Genomic DNA, 15,965 nt, shown 5'->3' on the forward strand with positions numbered 1-15,965 from the left:
TTGTATTTCATGTTCTCCCTTTTCGTTATGCTACTGCTTAACATCGAGCATGCATATAGAGCTTGACATTTTTCCACATGTAAACACAGGCACAGTAAATTTCTGATGGTTCTCTGTGGTCAGGGTCATTTTCCAGACCCTCAAGGATTTCGCGATGTTGCGATTTGCAACTTCAACGCAAATTCAACCAATCCCCGCGAATTCAGGGCGGCGTTGCAATTATATCCAATCACTGCAACTTTCCCGCAAATTTGACCAATCGTTGGTGTCGTCTTGTAGCCTGGCAAGCCAGACTAAAGACCAATTTATGCTGACAACCCAGTCTTCGCAGACGGCGTCGCAGACAGCATCTGCGTAGCCCCCCCACCTTCGCAGACGCTCTGTGCGCACCTCCCAAAATTTGTGACCACCACAGACAGCCTCGCAGACAGCGTCGCAGACAAGAGGGCTCTGATTGGTCCACTCTACATCCGCTGTACACGCACTTCCACTTCCCTACTTCCCCAGTTTGGTTTGTTTTCACGACCGCCATTTTTAAAAACACGAGCGAAGATGGAGCAGCACGAAGAGCGGTTGATCGAGGAAGTGAGGAAGTACGTACATCTATACGACTTCAGTTCTAGTCATTATAAGGACAGCGCATTATAAGGACAGCGGTGTTGAAGGACCTGTTGCTCAGTAACCGGAAGATAAACACTCCACTAACCACTCCTAGCGATTTTGCGACTTCGCGCCCCCTTGCGTTGTGGCGGTGAATAACATTGCGCACGCCTATACACGCCTATACTCCCCGCTCAACGATAAATTACAACTGTCTGCGAAAAGCTATCTGCGAAAGCCTTGTCGCAAGAACATGCAGAGGCCTTAAATGTGAATATTTATGCCGCTTTTCCACTACAAACGCGGCTGAGCCGTGCCGTGCTGAGTTGGGCTGAGTCGAGCTGAGCGGGGCTATTGAAGTTGCATTTCGACTACAATCGCGCTGAACCGTGCTGGCTGGAAGTGGGTGGACACATTGGGTGGAGTTAGCAAAAGTGGGTGGACGTCACGTGATGTCGTTAAGCAGCGCAAACAGTGACATCAGTGAGCTTTTAAGCGGTAGTCTCACGACCTGAATAGTAAACAATAAACATGGAGGACATGGAGTCGTTAGTGTTGCTGGTCTTGGTGCTGTGGCTTGTTGTCACTGACAACGCGAACAGATACTGGCAAGAGCGTATAGATGAGGCGAGGCGCATAAGGCTTCAGAAATTCTCGTAATTCGTAATTCTTCTCCTTCCGGGTTTGCGGTGTTTACAGATCCCAGCGTGCTCGCGGGGCGTGTGTGGGCATGTGAGGACACTCCTCCTCACCAATCAGTGCACAGGGGAGTGTCTGCTCACGCCCCCAGCCTCACTCGGCTCGCTTTGGCTCGCTTCAACCCCACTCCAAAACCGTGCGAGTTTTAGGGGCTAAGCAGGGCTGAAGCGAGCTGAGTCGTGCTGTTTTTTGGTAGTCGAAACGTGAGCCGTGTCGGGCTGAAGTGAGCTGAAGCGAGCTGAAGTGAGCTGAAAAAGGGTAGTGGAAAAGGGCCATTAGTCTGGTCTCGGTCGTAGACATTTCCGAAGGGTGTGCGTAGGAACAACCCGTTGTCTTTCAAACTGTCTCTGTGCGTATAGGCCAACGCTCTGACCAATCAGCGCAACAGTGACTGTGACGTAATCAGAGTGACAGAAAGCAGTGGGGGAGGGTAAACAAACAGCATGTGGAGAGGGACACCATTGGAGCGTCGAGTGTTTTGGTGAAGATTCAGCGATCATGGAGTTTGACTGTTTTTGTCGTTTGTGCCAAAAAGACATGAGAGGAGCTCTTCCTGCTCATGTTTCAACGAAAACTCCAAGTCTAATTCTTCTAAAACTGATTCCAAAGCGGAGTCAAACGAGCGCTGTTCAATATCCGTAGCCATCTTTCCTGTTGTGCTTTCTCCAGCGTCGCGCAGCTTTGTCGTCACTCCTGCAAAAGCCTGCCCAAAGAATCCAAACAAAAACCTTGCGTTGTGATTGGCGGGCACGATTTGATGCCCGGGGTGTGTTGTTGATATAGTCTGAGGCTAGACCCACTCGTAGGCAAAAATATTTTTGGCCGCTAGGCGGGTGGGTCTAGTTTACTAGGCTAGTCGTCTTGAGGTGACGTCGACAAACTACCTTCCACCTTACTTCCAGTGTTGCCAGATTGGGTGGTTTCAAGTGCATTTTGGCGGGTTTTGAACATATTTTGGGCTGGAAAACGTCAGCAGTATCTGGCAACACTGCTTACTTCCGTGTATATGTTCAAGAGAAGCAGCATGTGTGAGTCAGTGTTTATATAGGCTTAAATTCTGTTACTGAAAGTGTGTTATGTTTACAGTGAAGGACTGTGTGCACTTTATATTATTTTTTTACTTAATACAAGAAATTAATGGATGCCAACATTTTTGCCAAAATGGTATTTTATTTTCCATTGTTTAGGCAGCTTCAGCATCATACTGTGAGATTCTGTTCAAATTGTTGTTTTTTTCTTCTGTGAAGCCTGAGCCATTTATTTTATTAGTTTATAATTATTGTTTAATTTAGTCTTCAGGAGAGACTGCCTGCACACAGTACTAGTATTAATAGTGTTTTTTTCTTACATGAAAGCTGAGGCATTTATATTATATTTGAAGGTAACTTCATGTTGTGCTGTGAGGTTCTCTGCACTTTAACTTTTGAACCAACAGGTGCATTTGGATAAGTAAAGCCTATTTTTCTGCATTTTTGTAGTCCTGGTAATCTTTTATATTGGTAAAGTTGTTTATAGGACCATTTCTCAGTGTCTGTTTTTTTTAAATCAATAGTTTTTCAGTAATAACTTAATATTTAACATATCATTCAATTTTAATCACAAAAAGAGAAAATCGCAACAATTCCTCGCAACTTTCACTTCCTCCCACAATGTAATCGCAACAAAAACCTAAAAAACACCGCAACTTTCATCGCAATTTTTTGGAAAAACCCCCGCAACATCAGACATTTTAGCCCGCAACAATCACAAAAAAGGCCCGCGGAATCCTGGGGGGACTGATTTTCAGGAAAGGTTGATGAGATGTTCTACAGACAGATGACAAATTAGAGGTAAAAACATTAACTCTGTTATACTATGCAGGGGCATTGTACCGACATGATTTGGATCCAGCTTTCCCCTTAGATCCAGGGTTCTCGGTGTTCCCATTTTAAAACCCCTAAATTCTTGCAGCTGTGGTTGAGAACCGATGCCTTAGTGGGAAGAGAAAGCTCCTCTGACTAATCGCCTTTATCCTATGATGATGGCATTTCTGTCTTGATGGAAGCGTTCTCTTCCAGAATTACTGTGCATGTTGAAACAACAAAGAAATATAGTGTATGCAGAATAGAAGAATAAGCCTTTATTTGTCACACGTACACTCAAGCACAGCGAAATTCCTCCTCTGCATTTAACCCATCTGCAGCAGTGAACGCACATGAGTGAGCAATGAGCACACACACATACCCAGAGCAGTAGGCAGCTATGCTACAGCACCCGGGGAGAAATTGAGGGTTAGGTGCCTCGCTCAAGAGTCCAAGGCTGCTTCTGTAACCTTCAAGCCACGGCTGCTCCCAATAAAGAGCTAAAACCTGAGAAGAAACTTTCTTACCTTGGTATAAAGAGTGTTTGCTAGAAATATATTATGAATTATTTATGACTTTACCAAAGTTATTGCCAAAATGGCAAAAAAAAAAAATGTCTGTTGCTGAAGATATTTTTTGAATCTCCCTTATCTCCTCCAATTCCTACCCATTAGCCTGATCTCACCCTTCATACTACAGCTACCATCAAGGAAGGGTGAAGGCTAAAGGCCAATTTAAGCTGACAACCCAGTCCTCACAGATGGCATCGCAGATGGCGTCTGCGAAGCCCCCTCCCCTTCGCAGACGCTCTGCGCGCACCTCCCAAAAATTGTGACCACCGCAGACAGCGTCGCAGACAAGAGGGCTCTGATTGGTCCACTCTACATCCACTGTACACGCACTTCCGCTTCCCTACTTTCCCGGTTTGTTTTGTTTTCACGACCGCCATTTTTAAAAAAACATGAGTAGGGTTGGGCGGTATCCAAATTTTGATACCTTTAAACTGTCTCTGTGTTTTCCTGGGGTATACGGTATTACCGAGAAAAAAATAATATTTTGTTTCGGCCTACTGTGTAACGTGCGCCTATGCCTCAAATGTACTATTTAAAAGCAGCATAGCGAATTGTGTGCATTGTGGTATGGATTAAGCAGCAAAGCGAATTTTGTGCATTGATGAATGGATTAAGAGATATTTCAAAGCATCACGCAACTCTTCCTTCATCTTGAAAATAGCATTCAGCTGTCGTTTACACAGGTCTGCGTTGAAACGCCATTTGCAGCACTATTTCACCTACTCCATCAAAAAAAGTACACGATGAGCAGGATCATACCCTTTCAAGCATGGGAAATAAAAAAAAGAAAAAGAATCAACCAACACCCAAGTCCGTTTAGACTGCGCGATAAACCATATTCTTCAGCGCAAATGAGGCGAACCTAATTCAAATGCGCGGTAGCTGCACAAGGCAAAATCATATGGGCCCACGTCATGCCATGGCGGGGAAATTAATAATCAAATGGCCTTACCTTGCTTAAAACGTTGTCTTGATCACATAACTCCTTACAATTATTCCACTTAAATCCATACGGTTTAACACACCCAACAAAGATAGCAAGCGCATTGCTAATTCCCACCAGAAACCTAACAGTTTACGCTACGATGTTTTCTTCCGTTTCTTCAGTAGATGACATTTCAAACGTTTATTACCCACATCCCAAATGTCATACGTTATATTATTTTACCTTGTTGTTACTCATGTAACCTACTCAAAACACAACTCATTGGAGAGATCTCGTGGAAGTGGAGTACCCCAGGCTATGGTGTGCCTTAGGGGACATATTAGATTTTTCGTTTGGTTTGAAACCAAAATACTGCCACACTGCCGATGTTGTTTTTTTTTTGCCACTAACTCGTTATCTTGACTTGCCATCTTTCAACCGCGGTCTCAGTCTCTTTTTTTTTTTAGATAGGACAGTATAGAGAGACAGGAAATGAGCGGGGGAGAGAGAGACGGGATCGGGAAATAACCTCGGGTCGGAATTGAACCCGGGTCCCCGGATTTATGGTACAGTGCCTTGGCCATCTGAGCCATGACACCCCCGCTCTCAGTCTCTTGCGAAGCTTTCTGTCAGACTCCAAATGTCACGCAGGGTTGCCATGGTAACGACATAAACAACCCTGCACGCGATGAGAACTTCTTTAGGAAATTGATAGAATTAGTGAAAATACGATCACACAGTTATTCGGGATGATCTTCAATTTATTATTTTATATTATGACCTCATGTACTCCATATTTATTTAGATATTATATATTTTTTTAAAATGACGGTAATGAGACCGATACCGTTGGTACTTTTGGATACCTCGGGATACCTTCTTACCGTAATACCGCCCAACCCTAAACATGAGCGAAGATGGAGCAGCATGAAGAGCGGTTGCTCGAGGAAGTGAGGAAGTACGTACATCTATACGACTCCAGTTCTAGTCATTATAAGTAACCGGAGGATAAACACTCCACTAACCACACCCACCAACTACTCCTAGCGACTTCGCGCCCCCTTGCGTTGTGGCGGTGAATAACATCGCGCACGCCTATTACTCCCCGCTCAACAATAAATTACAACTGTCTGCGAAAAGCTGTCTGCGAAAGCCTTGTCGCAAGAGCATGCAGAGGCCTTAACATGCTAACAACTGAGACACGTAATGCCTGCCAGCTGCATCTTCTTGAAATACTGCTCATGCTGGGTGTCACAGAGCAGCGGAACACACTTGGAAGAGTGTGCTGTTTGCCCTCTTCTGCATAGACAAGCTCATAGGTGTTCACAATGGCTAGCATCACTGTGATTAGCAGGAAATTTGCTTAAAAAAAAGACGTGGGTTCACCAGTCTGATACAGTATCAAGGCTGTTGCTGGCCTGAAACAGTGGCTCAGTTTGATTTGTTTTATTAAAGTGCATATCCTGGACCAATTTCGGTTTTTTTTTTTATATGAAAGTATGTCCCTTTACACACTCATCCAGAAGGGTAATTTTGCACAAGGCCATCTGTCTACAGCAGAAAAAAATAAAATACCAAAACGCGTCTGGAAAAATCCCAAGGGAGTCTGGAGCCAGATTTGTGACGTCACCTGCGGAAGCGCCAGCAGGCTGCGAGAGCTTTGCACGGTTTCAGTGCACAGCCTGTGTAGACCAAGCGCTCCCATTTCTCTCTCATTGTCCGGTCTTTTGGAAAGCGATGAGTACTAATCCCATCAAGATTGGTGTTGCTACACCCTCTTACGATACATCTGTTAACCATTTTAATAATTACGTGATAACGTTGGAGAAATTTCCAGAAAACCACCAGGTCGTTTTCTCATAAACAAACCAGCGCTGACGTAGGATTCAGAAGGAGGCGTCCCGCATGTGACGTCACGAAAATCAGTGTTTGCCAGGAAATCCAAATGCCAAGTTTTTTCAGAGGCGGACCAATTCGCCTCAAATGGCTTGATTTCAACGGAATTTTTCCGGTATTGTGCAAGGTAAAAAAATTGCAGAGAATGCAGAATGTGACAGATATTTGACCAAAGTTTAGTATAAAATAGGAGAATTACACTGATCTTGCTCCTGAATTTACCTGTGATATGCCCTTTAAGGGGCGGCACGGTGGTGTAGTGGTTAGCGCTGTCGCCTCACAGCAAGAAGGTCCGGGTTCGAGCCCCGTGGCCGACGAGGGCCTTTCTGTGTGGAGTTTGCATGTTCTCCCCGTGTCCGCGTGGGTTTCCTCCGGGTGCTCCGGTTTCCCCCACAGTCCAAAGACATGCAGGTTAGGTTAACTGGTGACTCTAAATTGAGCGTAGGTGTGAATGTGAGTGTGAATGGTTGTTTGTGTCTATGTGTCAGCCCTGTGATGACCTGGCGACTTGTCCAGGGTGTACCCCGCCTTTCGCCCGTAGTCAGCTGGGATAGGCTCCAGCTTGCCTGCGACCCTGTAGAACAGGATAAAGCGGCTAGAGATAATGACATGAGATGGAGCAGCAGAAGACTGCAGAATCTGTTTCTAGTTGCTGCTATGAGGATGAGAGTAACGGATCAGCACTGGGTATTGGCCAGTATGCTGAACTTTCCTAAAGTTATTGCACTGAAAATAGAAAAATGGGATTAGTGATCCTTATTAAGGAGTAATCCACCTGACTCGCTCATAATCCATAAGATTCATTCTCATCAATCCTTTACTGATTAGTCACTGTACTTCTCGTTCCAGAGTGGTCAAGGAGGAGATTTCTGATGACAACGCTAAACTGCCCTGCTTTAATGGCCGAGTGGTTTCCTGGGTACGTACCTGACTCTGCTGTATCGTCTTGCTTGCATTTCTTTGCTATTCTTGTTTCTAGTGCATTTGGGCTTTTTCATTAAACACTTACTACATTCGCTGTTAATATAGAGTTTACTATATTGATGTGCATCATATGCTCCAAAGCAGATAAGACAAAATAAGACACCAGCTGCAAAGTGTCCTTATGTAGCGCAACCAGTTTTTCCTGAGCATTTCATAGTAAAGGAGTTGTGTTTGAAGGCTTTACCTGAAATTCACTGTAAATTTGAATCGGCGAAGAGAAACACTGCAGCATTCTGCTAGATGCACCGTTTGACCCACATTCGTTTAGTGTCTTAGTCGAACCTTAAAGAGCTCTAAGTGTCTGTCTCAGCCTTTCACACGGAGACTGAAACCCAGCCTGCACTCGAAGCTTCCAGTGAAAAGCGTGTTCTCAAATCAAAAGGCTCAGATGAAACTAAACCCAGTGAGACAGAAACGCTATACCAGCATCAGGATATTTCATGTTCATTGGAGAGAATGTGCACAATAGCACAGAGTCCATTAACCGTATTAAAAGAGTTGCTGAGTGCATGTTGACGTCCCCCCCCCTTCTTTAAAGGTCCTCATCCTCTCACCAACTCTTTAAACTGATTTATGCTTTTGATCCACATCATTTGAAAAGAGAAGGGGGGTTGATTGACCTTGTTATTTACCTACGTTTCCATCATTTAAATAGCAAGTGTAGCTAGTAAAGCTAAGAAGTTTTAAATAGAGCTAACAGCCTCAGGCAAAACTAAGTCATTTCTTGTATGCTGACAGCCATTGAAAGGCTGATTTATTTGCTCTTTTGGAAATTCAGAGACACTGGATATTTGGATACCTGCAGTCTGGTCTGTTTCTCATATTTCAATAAGCATGTACACTTATGCTTGGGTTAAGGCCAATTTATGCTGACAACCCAGTCCTCGCAGATAGCGTCGCAGACAGTGTCTGCGTAGCCCCCCCACCTTCGTAGACGCTCTGCACGCACCTCCCAAAAATTGTGACCACCGCAGAAGCCTCGCAGACAGCCTCGCAGACAAGAGGGCTCTGATTGGTCCACTCTACATCCGCTGTACACGCACTTCCGCTTCCCTACTTTCCCGGTTTGGTTTGTTTTCACGACCGCCATTTTTAAAAACACGAGCGAAGATGGAGCAGCACGAAGAGCGGTTGATTGAGGAAGTACGTACATCTATACGACTCCAGTTCTAGTCATTATAAAAAAAAAGTTCTAGTCATTATAAGTAACCAGAGGATAAACACTCCACTAACCACACCCACCAACTACTCCTAGCGACTTCGCGCCCCCTTGCGTTGTGGCGGTGAATAACATCGCGCACGCCTAAACTCCCCGCTCAACGATAAATTACAACTGTCTGTGAAAAGCTATCTGCGAAAGCCTTGTCGCAAGAGCATGCAGAGGCCTTTAGGGTGACCAGGTTTCCTGAGTCTGAAACCGGGACACTTTTGCGCGCGACCATGCTCGTGCACGCACACCTTTTTTTAACGTAAACGTGACACTCAGAGAGGTGCTCTTATCATTTTGTTGAAGCTCACATTTATCAACATCTCACATGAAATAAAACAAACAGGCATTTTGTTATCTAGTAGCATAGTGGTATACAGATCAGTTAAATTATGGTCAGACAGCAGATTTTGTAATGGCTGAGAATAGGCCAGGCTATGTCCATAGGCCAAATTTAAACTGATTTATTTCACCTGTTTGTGAGAACACCAAGAAGAATGCATATGCACATGTAGGCTATATCTCTAAAATTGTATGCACTATCTCTCTCTGTGGGTGCCATATGGCCCTTTTCCACTACCCTTTTTCAGCTCACTTCAGCTCGCTTCAGCTCACTTCAGCCCGACACGGCTCGCGTTTCGACTACCAAAAACCAGCACGACTCAGCTCGTTTCAGCCCTGCTTAGCCCCTAAAACTCGCACCGTTTTGGAGTGGGGCTGAAGCAAGCCAAGCCGTGCCGAGTGAGGTTGGGGGCGTGAGCAGACACTCCCCTGTGCACTGATTGGTGAGGAGGAGTGTCCTCACATGCCCACACACGCCCCGCGAGAGCGCTGGGATCTGTAAACACCGCAAACCCGGAAGGAGAATAATTATGAATTACGAGAATTTCTGAAGCCTTATGCGCCGCCTCGCCTCATCTATACGCTCTTGCCAGTATCTGTTGGCGTTGTCGGTGACAACAAGCCACAGCACCAAGACCAGCAACACTAACGACTCCATGTCCTCCATGTTTATTGTTTACTATTCGGGTCGTGAGACTACCACTGAAAAGACCACTAGGATACTGTACATGGCTCTTCCTGTCACCGTTGCAACCTCTGAGCGCTCATTCGTATGCCCTTCAAATAATGTGCGCAGTATAGGCTATTGATGTTTTATTATGAGCCATGTACAGTATCCTAATGTTTTTTGTTTCTGAGTTACATGTTCGTTTGAAGGACTTCGTTTTTGTAGCCTAGTACAGTGACATACAGAGCATCGTGGACGAGTTCGCGGAGCGCAAGGCTCGTCGTATGCCCTTCAAATAATGCGCGCAGTAGGCTATTGATGTTTTATTATGAGCCATGTACAGTATGTCGCCTAATGTTTTTTTGTTTCTGAGTTACATGTTCGTTTGAAGGACTTAATGTACAAAATAACATAGTTGCACCCCGTAGTGTTGAAATTGGTAAACACAGTGCATTCAGTGAGGTTTGCACCGCCCTCCTTTTATTTCTGACTCTTCCTGTCACCGTTGCAACCTCTGAGCGCTCATTCGTATGCCCTTCAAATAATGTGCGCAGTATAGGCTATTGATGTTTTATTATGAGCCATGTACAGTATCCTAATGTTTTTTGTTTCTGAGTTACATGTTCGTTTGAAGGACTTCGTTTTTGTAGCCTAAAATGATGTTATGATAAGCTTTAATAAAGGGCCCGGTCATTTGCCCCGCCCCCGGCCCGGCTCTGACTTGTTCCGCCACTGTCACTAATGTCACTGTTTGCGCTGCTTAACGACATCACGTGACGTCCACCCACTTTCGCTAACTCCACCCAATGTGTCCACCCACTTCCAGCCAGCACGGTTCAGCGCGGTTGTAGTCGAAATGCAACTCCAACAGCCCCGCTCAGCTCGATTCAGCTCGACTCGGCACGGCACGGCTCAGCCGCGTTTGTAGTGGAAAAGTGGCATTAGTCAGTCCGACCCTTGGCGACTCATGACGACTTGAAACGAAGCACTCGATTTCTAGCAGCGTCCCAGATGGCTCGCGTTGTCTTTAATCCGGTGTATTCCTTGAGTTTATTGAGGAACAGGAGCCTCTGTCTACCGCGCGCCTTCTTTCCATTGATCCGGCCAGCGAGACACAGTTCCTCCAGTTCGCCTTTCCTGATGACATGGCCTATGAATTTTGTTTGTCGCTCTTTGATGGTGTTGAGTAGATGTCTCCGTTGACCCACTCGCTGAAGCACCGAGATGTTGGTTTCGTGTGCAGTGTACGAGACGCGGAGCATGCGACGATAGACGATAGTATGCACTATAGCATGAACTTAAAAAGTAGATATGTGACCTCAACATAGCCTAGGTCAGAATCAACCTTACTAACCATTCCCCACAACTGAATGAATAAAGCAAGAAGATGTGTACAAAAGTGAACACTTTAATGGAAGGTGCAACAAGCTGTTCAACACAGCAATAAACTGTCAGAATGGTATGTTAAACAGAAACAAAAAAGAGACAAGTGATTTGAGAATATATACTACGGAAGCCGAGAGAGGCCCTTCATATAATCCTTTTTTTAATTCACCTTGTTATCCCGAGATAACGACATAATTAATTCAGGATCTCGAGAAAACAACACAACTAATTCGAGATCTCGAGAAAACAAGACAATTATTTCATGATCTCGAGTAAACAGCTGAGAAATGGTTCATTCAGGTGCGCCAAGAGACTTGTGATATGCTGACTTTGGGGCTGTTTCTCATTCTGTATGGACGCAACTTTGGTCATTAGAATGTCTGGAATAATCGATCACCTAATAAGGCAATATTTTGATCAGGGGTTGACACAGGGAGAGATTGCATTAAGTCTTTTAATAAGGGATAATTTCAAAATTAGTCCGCGGCACCTCCGCAGAAGACTGGCCCGGCTTCGTCTCTACCGACGGAGATACAGTGATCCAGCTGAGATCATGAAATAATTGTTTTGTTATCTCGAGATCTCGGAATAACCGTTTTGTTTTCTCGAGATCTTGAATTAGTTGTGTTGTTTTCTCGAGATCCTGAATTAATTATGTCGTTATCTCGGGATAACAAGGTGAATAAAAAAAGATTATATGAAGGGCCTCTCGCGGCTTCCGTAAATATACACTCAAACAAAACAGCAGTAAAGGAGGAGAGGGGCGACAGCCCGAGGAAAGCCCCCACAGGAGCGCACAGCATTTGCAACATACGGTAGGCTACCCAACTCAGTACAAGAACAAAGCACTTACAGTGTGTGCAGTAGACTTCGTGCGCATTGTTCTGCACCTCTCGGAGGAAGGGGTAGGTGCCCTGTAAATCTTTGGAAAAGGTACATTTTCTTTTCGGCATAATTGCTGCGGCATTACTGCTGCTAGCTGCTAAACAAAGAACATTCGCGCCAGTTAATGTTTATTTTATTGTTGCATGGCAACACGTTCTGTTGTCTGGAATAATGTGGCTAAATAAACACCCATGCCACAGGGCCAGGGGGCAGTAACCAGGAAAGTTTGCGATTCCTGTCAATTCATCAAAATAGTAAATGCAGACATTTCTCCACTAATGATTCCCACGCTGCTCAGTCGCAAACGTCGCGAGTGGCGAAAACCGGGACATATCCGTGTCCCGACAGACTTTTCTCGGGACACACAACCCCAAATCGGGACTGTCCCGGTAAAACCGGGACGTCTGGTCACCCTAGCTTGGGTTAAAGACTCAAATCAAATATCTTTCCATGTACCCAGTGTACCACACACTGTGTCTGAACTCATGATCAAAAGAAAATCTTTTCCTTTCATTCATTCCATACAGTTCATATGCCTCAGGCCAAGAGTACGCAAATCTATGCGACCAAGTGAAAGAAAATTTATTATACAGCGTCTGATTTTTTTTTTTAATTTTCTTATACGGATTACTATAGTTTATTGGTTTATTGGTTCTCGTTTGATGTTTGAATTCTGTACAAGGTTGACCCAGGGTAGCACGGAAGCAAAACACTTGTGCACATTTAACAGTTTAAGCAGCTTCAACCATTAGATATCATTCTTGTCAGGTACGCGAGGGAGGCGGATGTAAGTGCAGAAGTAAATCAGTTTAATAACAGGGAATATATATTTGCACATACACAAACAAGCATGTAAAGTGCACACACAGGCAAACAGTCCAAATCAGCAGGCAAAATCCAAAGACGAGAAACAGGCAAAGGGTCGGGCAAAGCGCAAACAGGATATCAGAGACAAAGAGAGAACGGTAGCGAGAAAACAGGCCCAGGAATCAAGAAACCAGGAAATCAAGAACACGGGTATAAAGGTATTGTAATACTTTGCGATGATTGTGCATCAGCACAGCCCTTAAAAAGGTACACACGGGGACGTCGTGGCTCAGGTGGATAAGGCGCCATACCATAAATCCGGGGACCCGGGTTCGATTCCGGCCTGAGGTCATTTCCCGATCCCTCCCCGTCTCTCTCTCCCACTCATTTCCTGTCTCTACACTGTCCTATCCAATAAGGCCAAATAAAAAAAATAGTGTGTTTCCGGTAACCCGACCGATCGAGAATTTCCGCGTCGAAATTGCCGACCGTAAAGCTTTTATTACAAATTTCCCTCGATCTTTTAGTGTAAGCAGCATTAGTTTGTCATAATTTTTTGTTTCAACGCATTCAAGTTGTGAAAGAAATGATAAAAAGTAAAATGTTTCGCCACTTCTATCCGCCCTCCTGCATAAACATGGAAGCGCACTTGTATACTGAAGGAGGAAGGGAAAACTGAGCCGAGGCGCCATTTTGAATCCTCATTCACGGCTGTAATGCAAATTGCTTCCTGTTCAGTATATAAGTGCACTTCCATGGCAGGGAAAAACACTACGTTTTGCCGCCTATGTAGTCCCCTATTTATACAAATAGGAGTCATTCAGGATTCAGCCATGTTTGTGCTCGGTGTTTTTGCTCGACCCAAGTTCTACAGTAGGCTAGGCTAGGCCGTCTGCTTTTAACGGAAGTAGCCTAGCCTAGGACGTTATTTTCACGTTATTTCTTGATAAGGTGTTTTCACGTTATTACATGAAAATATCATGAAATATCACTTCCGTAGATCATAACTCGAACTCTCGCGATATTTTTTTTTTATTCGTTTAAAGATTTAAAACACTTTTATTTTATTATGATGTGTGGTATAAAGGATTCTGTGCCAAAATAGTATTTTGTAAGATGTTTACTTGTGTTAATATTTTCGAACAAAATAAAAAAAAAATTAAGAAAAAAAAACCTTTTTCCTACTTACCGACCTTATTTTAGTATTTCATGTTACCAGAAACACACTATTTTTTTTTTGGCCTAATAAAGGTGAAAAAAGCCCCCAAAAAAATCTTTAAAACAAAAGGTACACACATAGTTACTTATTTGCGTTCAGGTGTGTATTGTTCCCGGTCAGTGTTGCCAGATTGGGCGGTTTTTGAATTCTACTTTGCAGGCAAAAAATGGCTTGGGCTGGTTGACAAAAATTGGGTGGGTTTGACGTTAGTTCGGCGGGTTTTTATCAGATGTTTATAAACATTTCGCACCAACGTTCTGTGTGAGAATGCAGCCAGAGACACTTATATAGCCTTAGAAGGACTTTGATGCAGCACATTCTATGTACTATCTACGTCCACTCGTCTACATCCAATCCAATCCATATTAAACACTTCTGTGACCCAATCAGAGATCGCGGGCATCACACGACACAGAGTGCAGTTAGTGAACGACGGCTAGTCAAGATGCCAAAGTGGGCAAAATACAAAAAAAGTACAGTATCAGGATAACAGATGAAGAAAATACATGGATGTAGACAAAAATAAATTAAGCAGAATAACTAGGCCTATAAATTTAATAAAACAAACAGGATAAATAAAAAGATAAATAAATAAAAAAATAAATAAAAGACAAATTAAAAATAAATAACCTCAGCAATGCAGATGTTAAATATGCATCGTAGCCTAACATAGCCTACATAATATTATGCGTGTGCGTCATTCAGAACACAGCAGATGATTGCAAAGTTATAATCTGATTCAACCATACAGAGCCGAGTACCAGACACTCGAGCACTGACGGTCTCATGTTGCCATTTAGAAGTTGTTTGCATTGTTGTTCGATTTACAAATAGTATACTGGTCTTTAGCTGCATATTTTTACTTTACAAGATAGGCATCAAGTACATTTTACATTTTGGGTGGTTTTAAGTGCATTTTGGTGGGTTTTGAACATATTTTGGGCTGGAAAACGTCAGCAGTATCTGGCAACACTGTTTCCGGTGCGTGTGCTGGACTCCACTTGGTGCGCACGCAGCCCGAGGTGCGCCTTCAGGTGCACGCGCTACAGCACGCAGGACTGACAATTCTACTGCAGCATTTTCAGCCTAATATCTATCCATCTGTTGCTTATATGTCCATCCATTCATCCATCCATTATCTGTAACCGCATATCCAAGCTGGAGCCTATCCCAGCTGACTACGGGCGAAAGGCGGGGTACACCCTGGACAAGTCGCCAGGTCATCACAGGGCTGACACATAGACACAGACAACCATTCACACTCACATTCACACCTACGGTCAATTTAGAGTCACCAGTTAACCTAACCTGCATGTCTTTGGACTGTGGGGGAAACCGGAGCACCCAGAGGAAACCCACGCAGACATGGGGAGAACATGCAAACTCCACACGTACCCCTTTTCCACCAAATCAGTTCCAGGGCTGGTTCGGGGCCGGTGCTGGTTCACAGCTCGTTCAACTTGCGAGCCAGCTGAGAACCAGTTTGCTTTTCCATAGCTTGTGGTGCTAAGGGGAGTCACGTCATTACGTCGCTGTATACATCAGTTACGTCGCTGTGTTTGTATAAACCTTGGCGCGAACATCGAAGCAACAACAACACGGAGAAGAAGAAGCAGCAACAACAACAATAATGGATGACTTCGCGTTTGTACAGCTGCTGCTTCTTGTCGCTTAAAAATGACGACCTTTCGCGGTCTTGCAATTGTTGTTGGTCTTAACAACTCTGCTTACGTAAGCGCTTCTTTCCTCTGGCCCAGCAGAGAGTTGGTGCTAGCCTGGAACCATTTTTTCTGGCCCCAGAGCCAGTTCTTTGTCAGTGGAAACGGAAAACCCGGTTCCAAACTAAGCACTGGCCCCGAACCAGCCCTGGAACTGCTTTGGTGGAAAAGGGGCAACAAAAAGGCCCTCGCTGGCCGCGAACCCAGAACCTTTTTG

At 44.4% G+C, this 15,965-nt stretch overlaps 1 protein-coding gene across 1 annotated transcript in view; it reads left to right on the top strand.

Moving 5' to 3' along the window:
* dvl2 (dishevelled segment polarity protein 2) overlaps window positions 1–15,965 on the top strand; it is an 81,810-nt gene that overhangs the window by 19,469 nt on the left and 46,376 nt on the right. The window contains exon 3 of the mRNA XM_060920967.1: window positions 7,383–7,452. Coding sequence (XP_060776950.1) covers window positions 7,383–7,452 — 70 coding nt within the window. The remainder of the gene's footprint in view (window positions 1–7,382; window positions 7,453–15,965) is intronic.

The sequence above is a fragment of the Neoarius graeffei genome, chromosome 1, assembly GCF_027579695.1.
Source record: "Neoarius graeffei isolate fNeoGra1 chromosome 1, fNeoGra1.pri, whole genome shotgun sequence".
NCBI classification, from domain to species: Eukaryota; Metazoa; Chordata; class Actinopteri; order Siluriformes; family Ariidae; genus Neoarius; species Neoarius graeffei.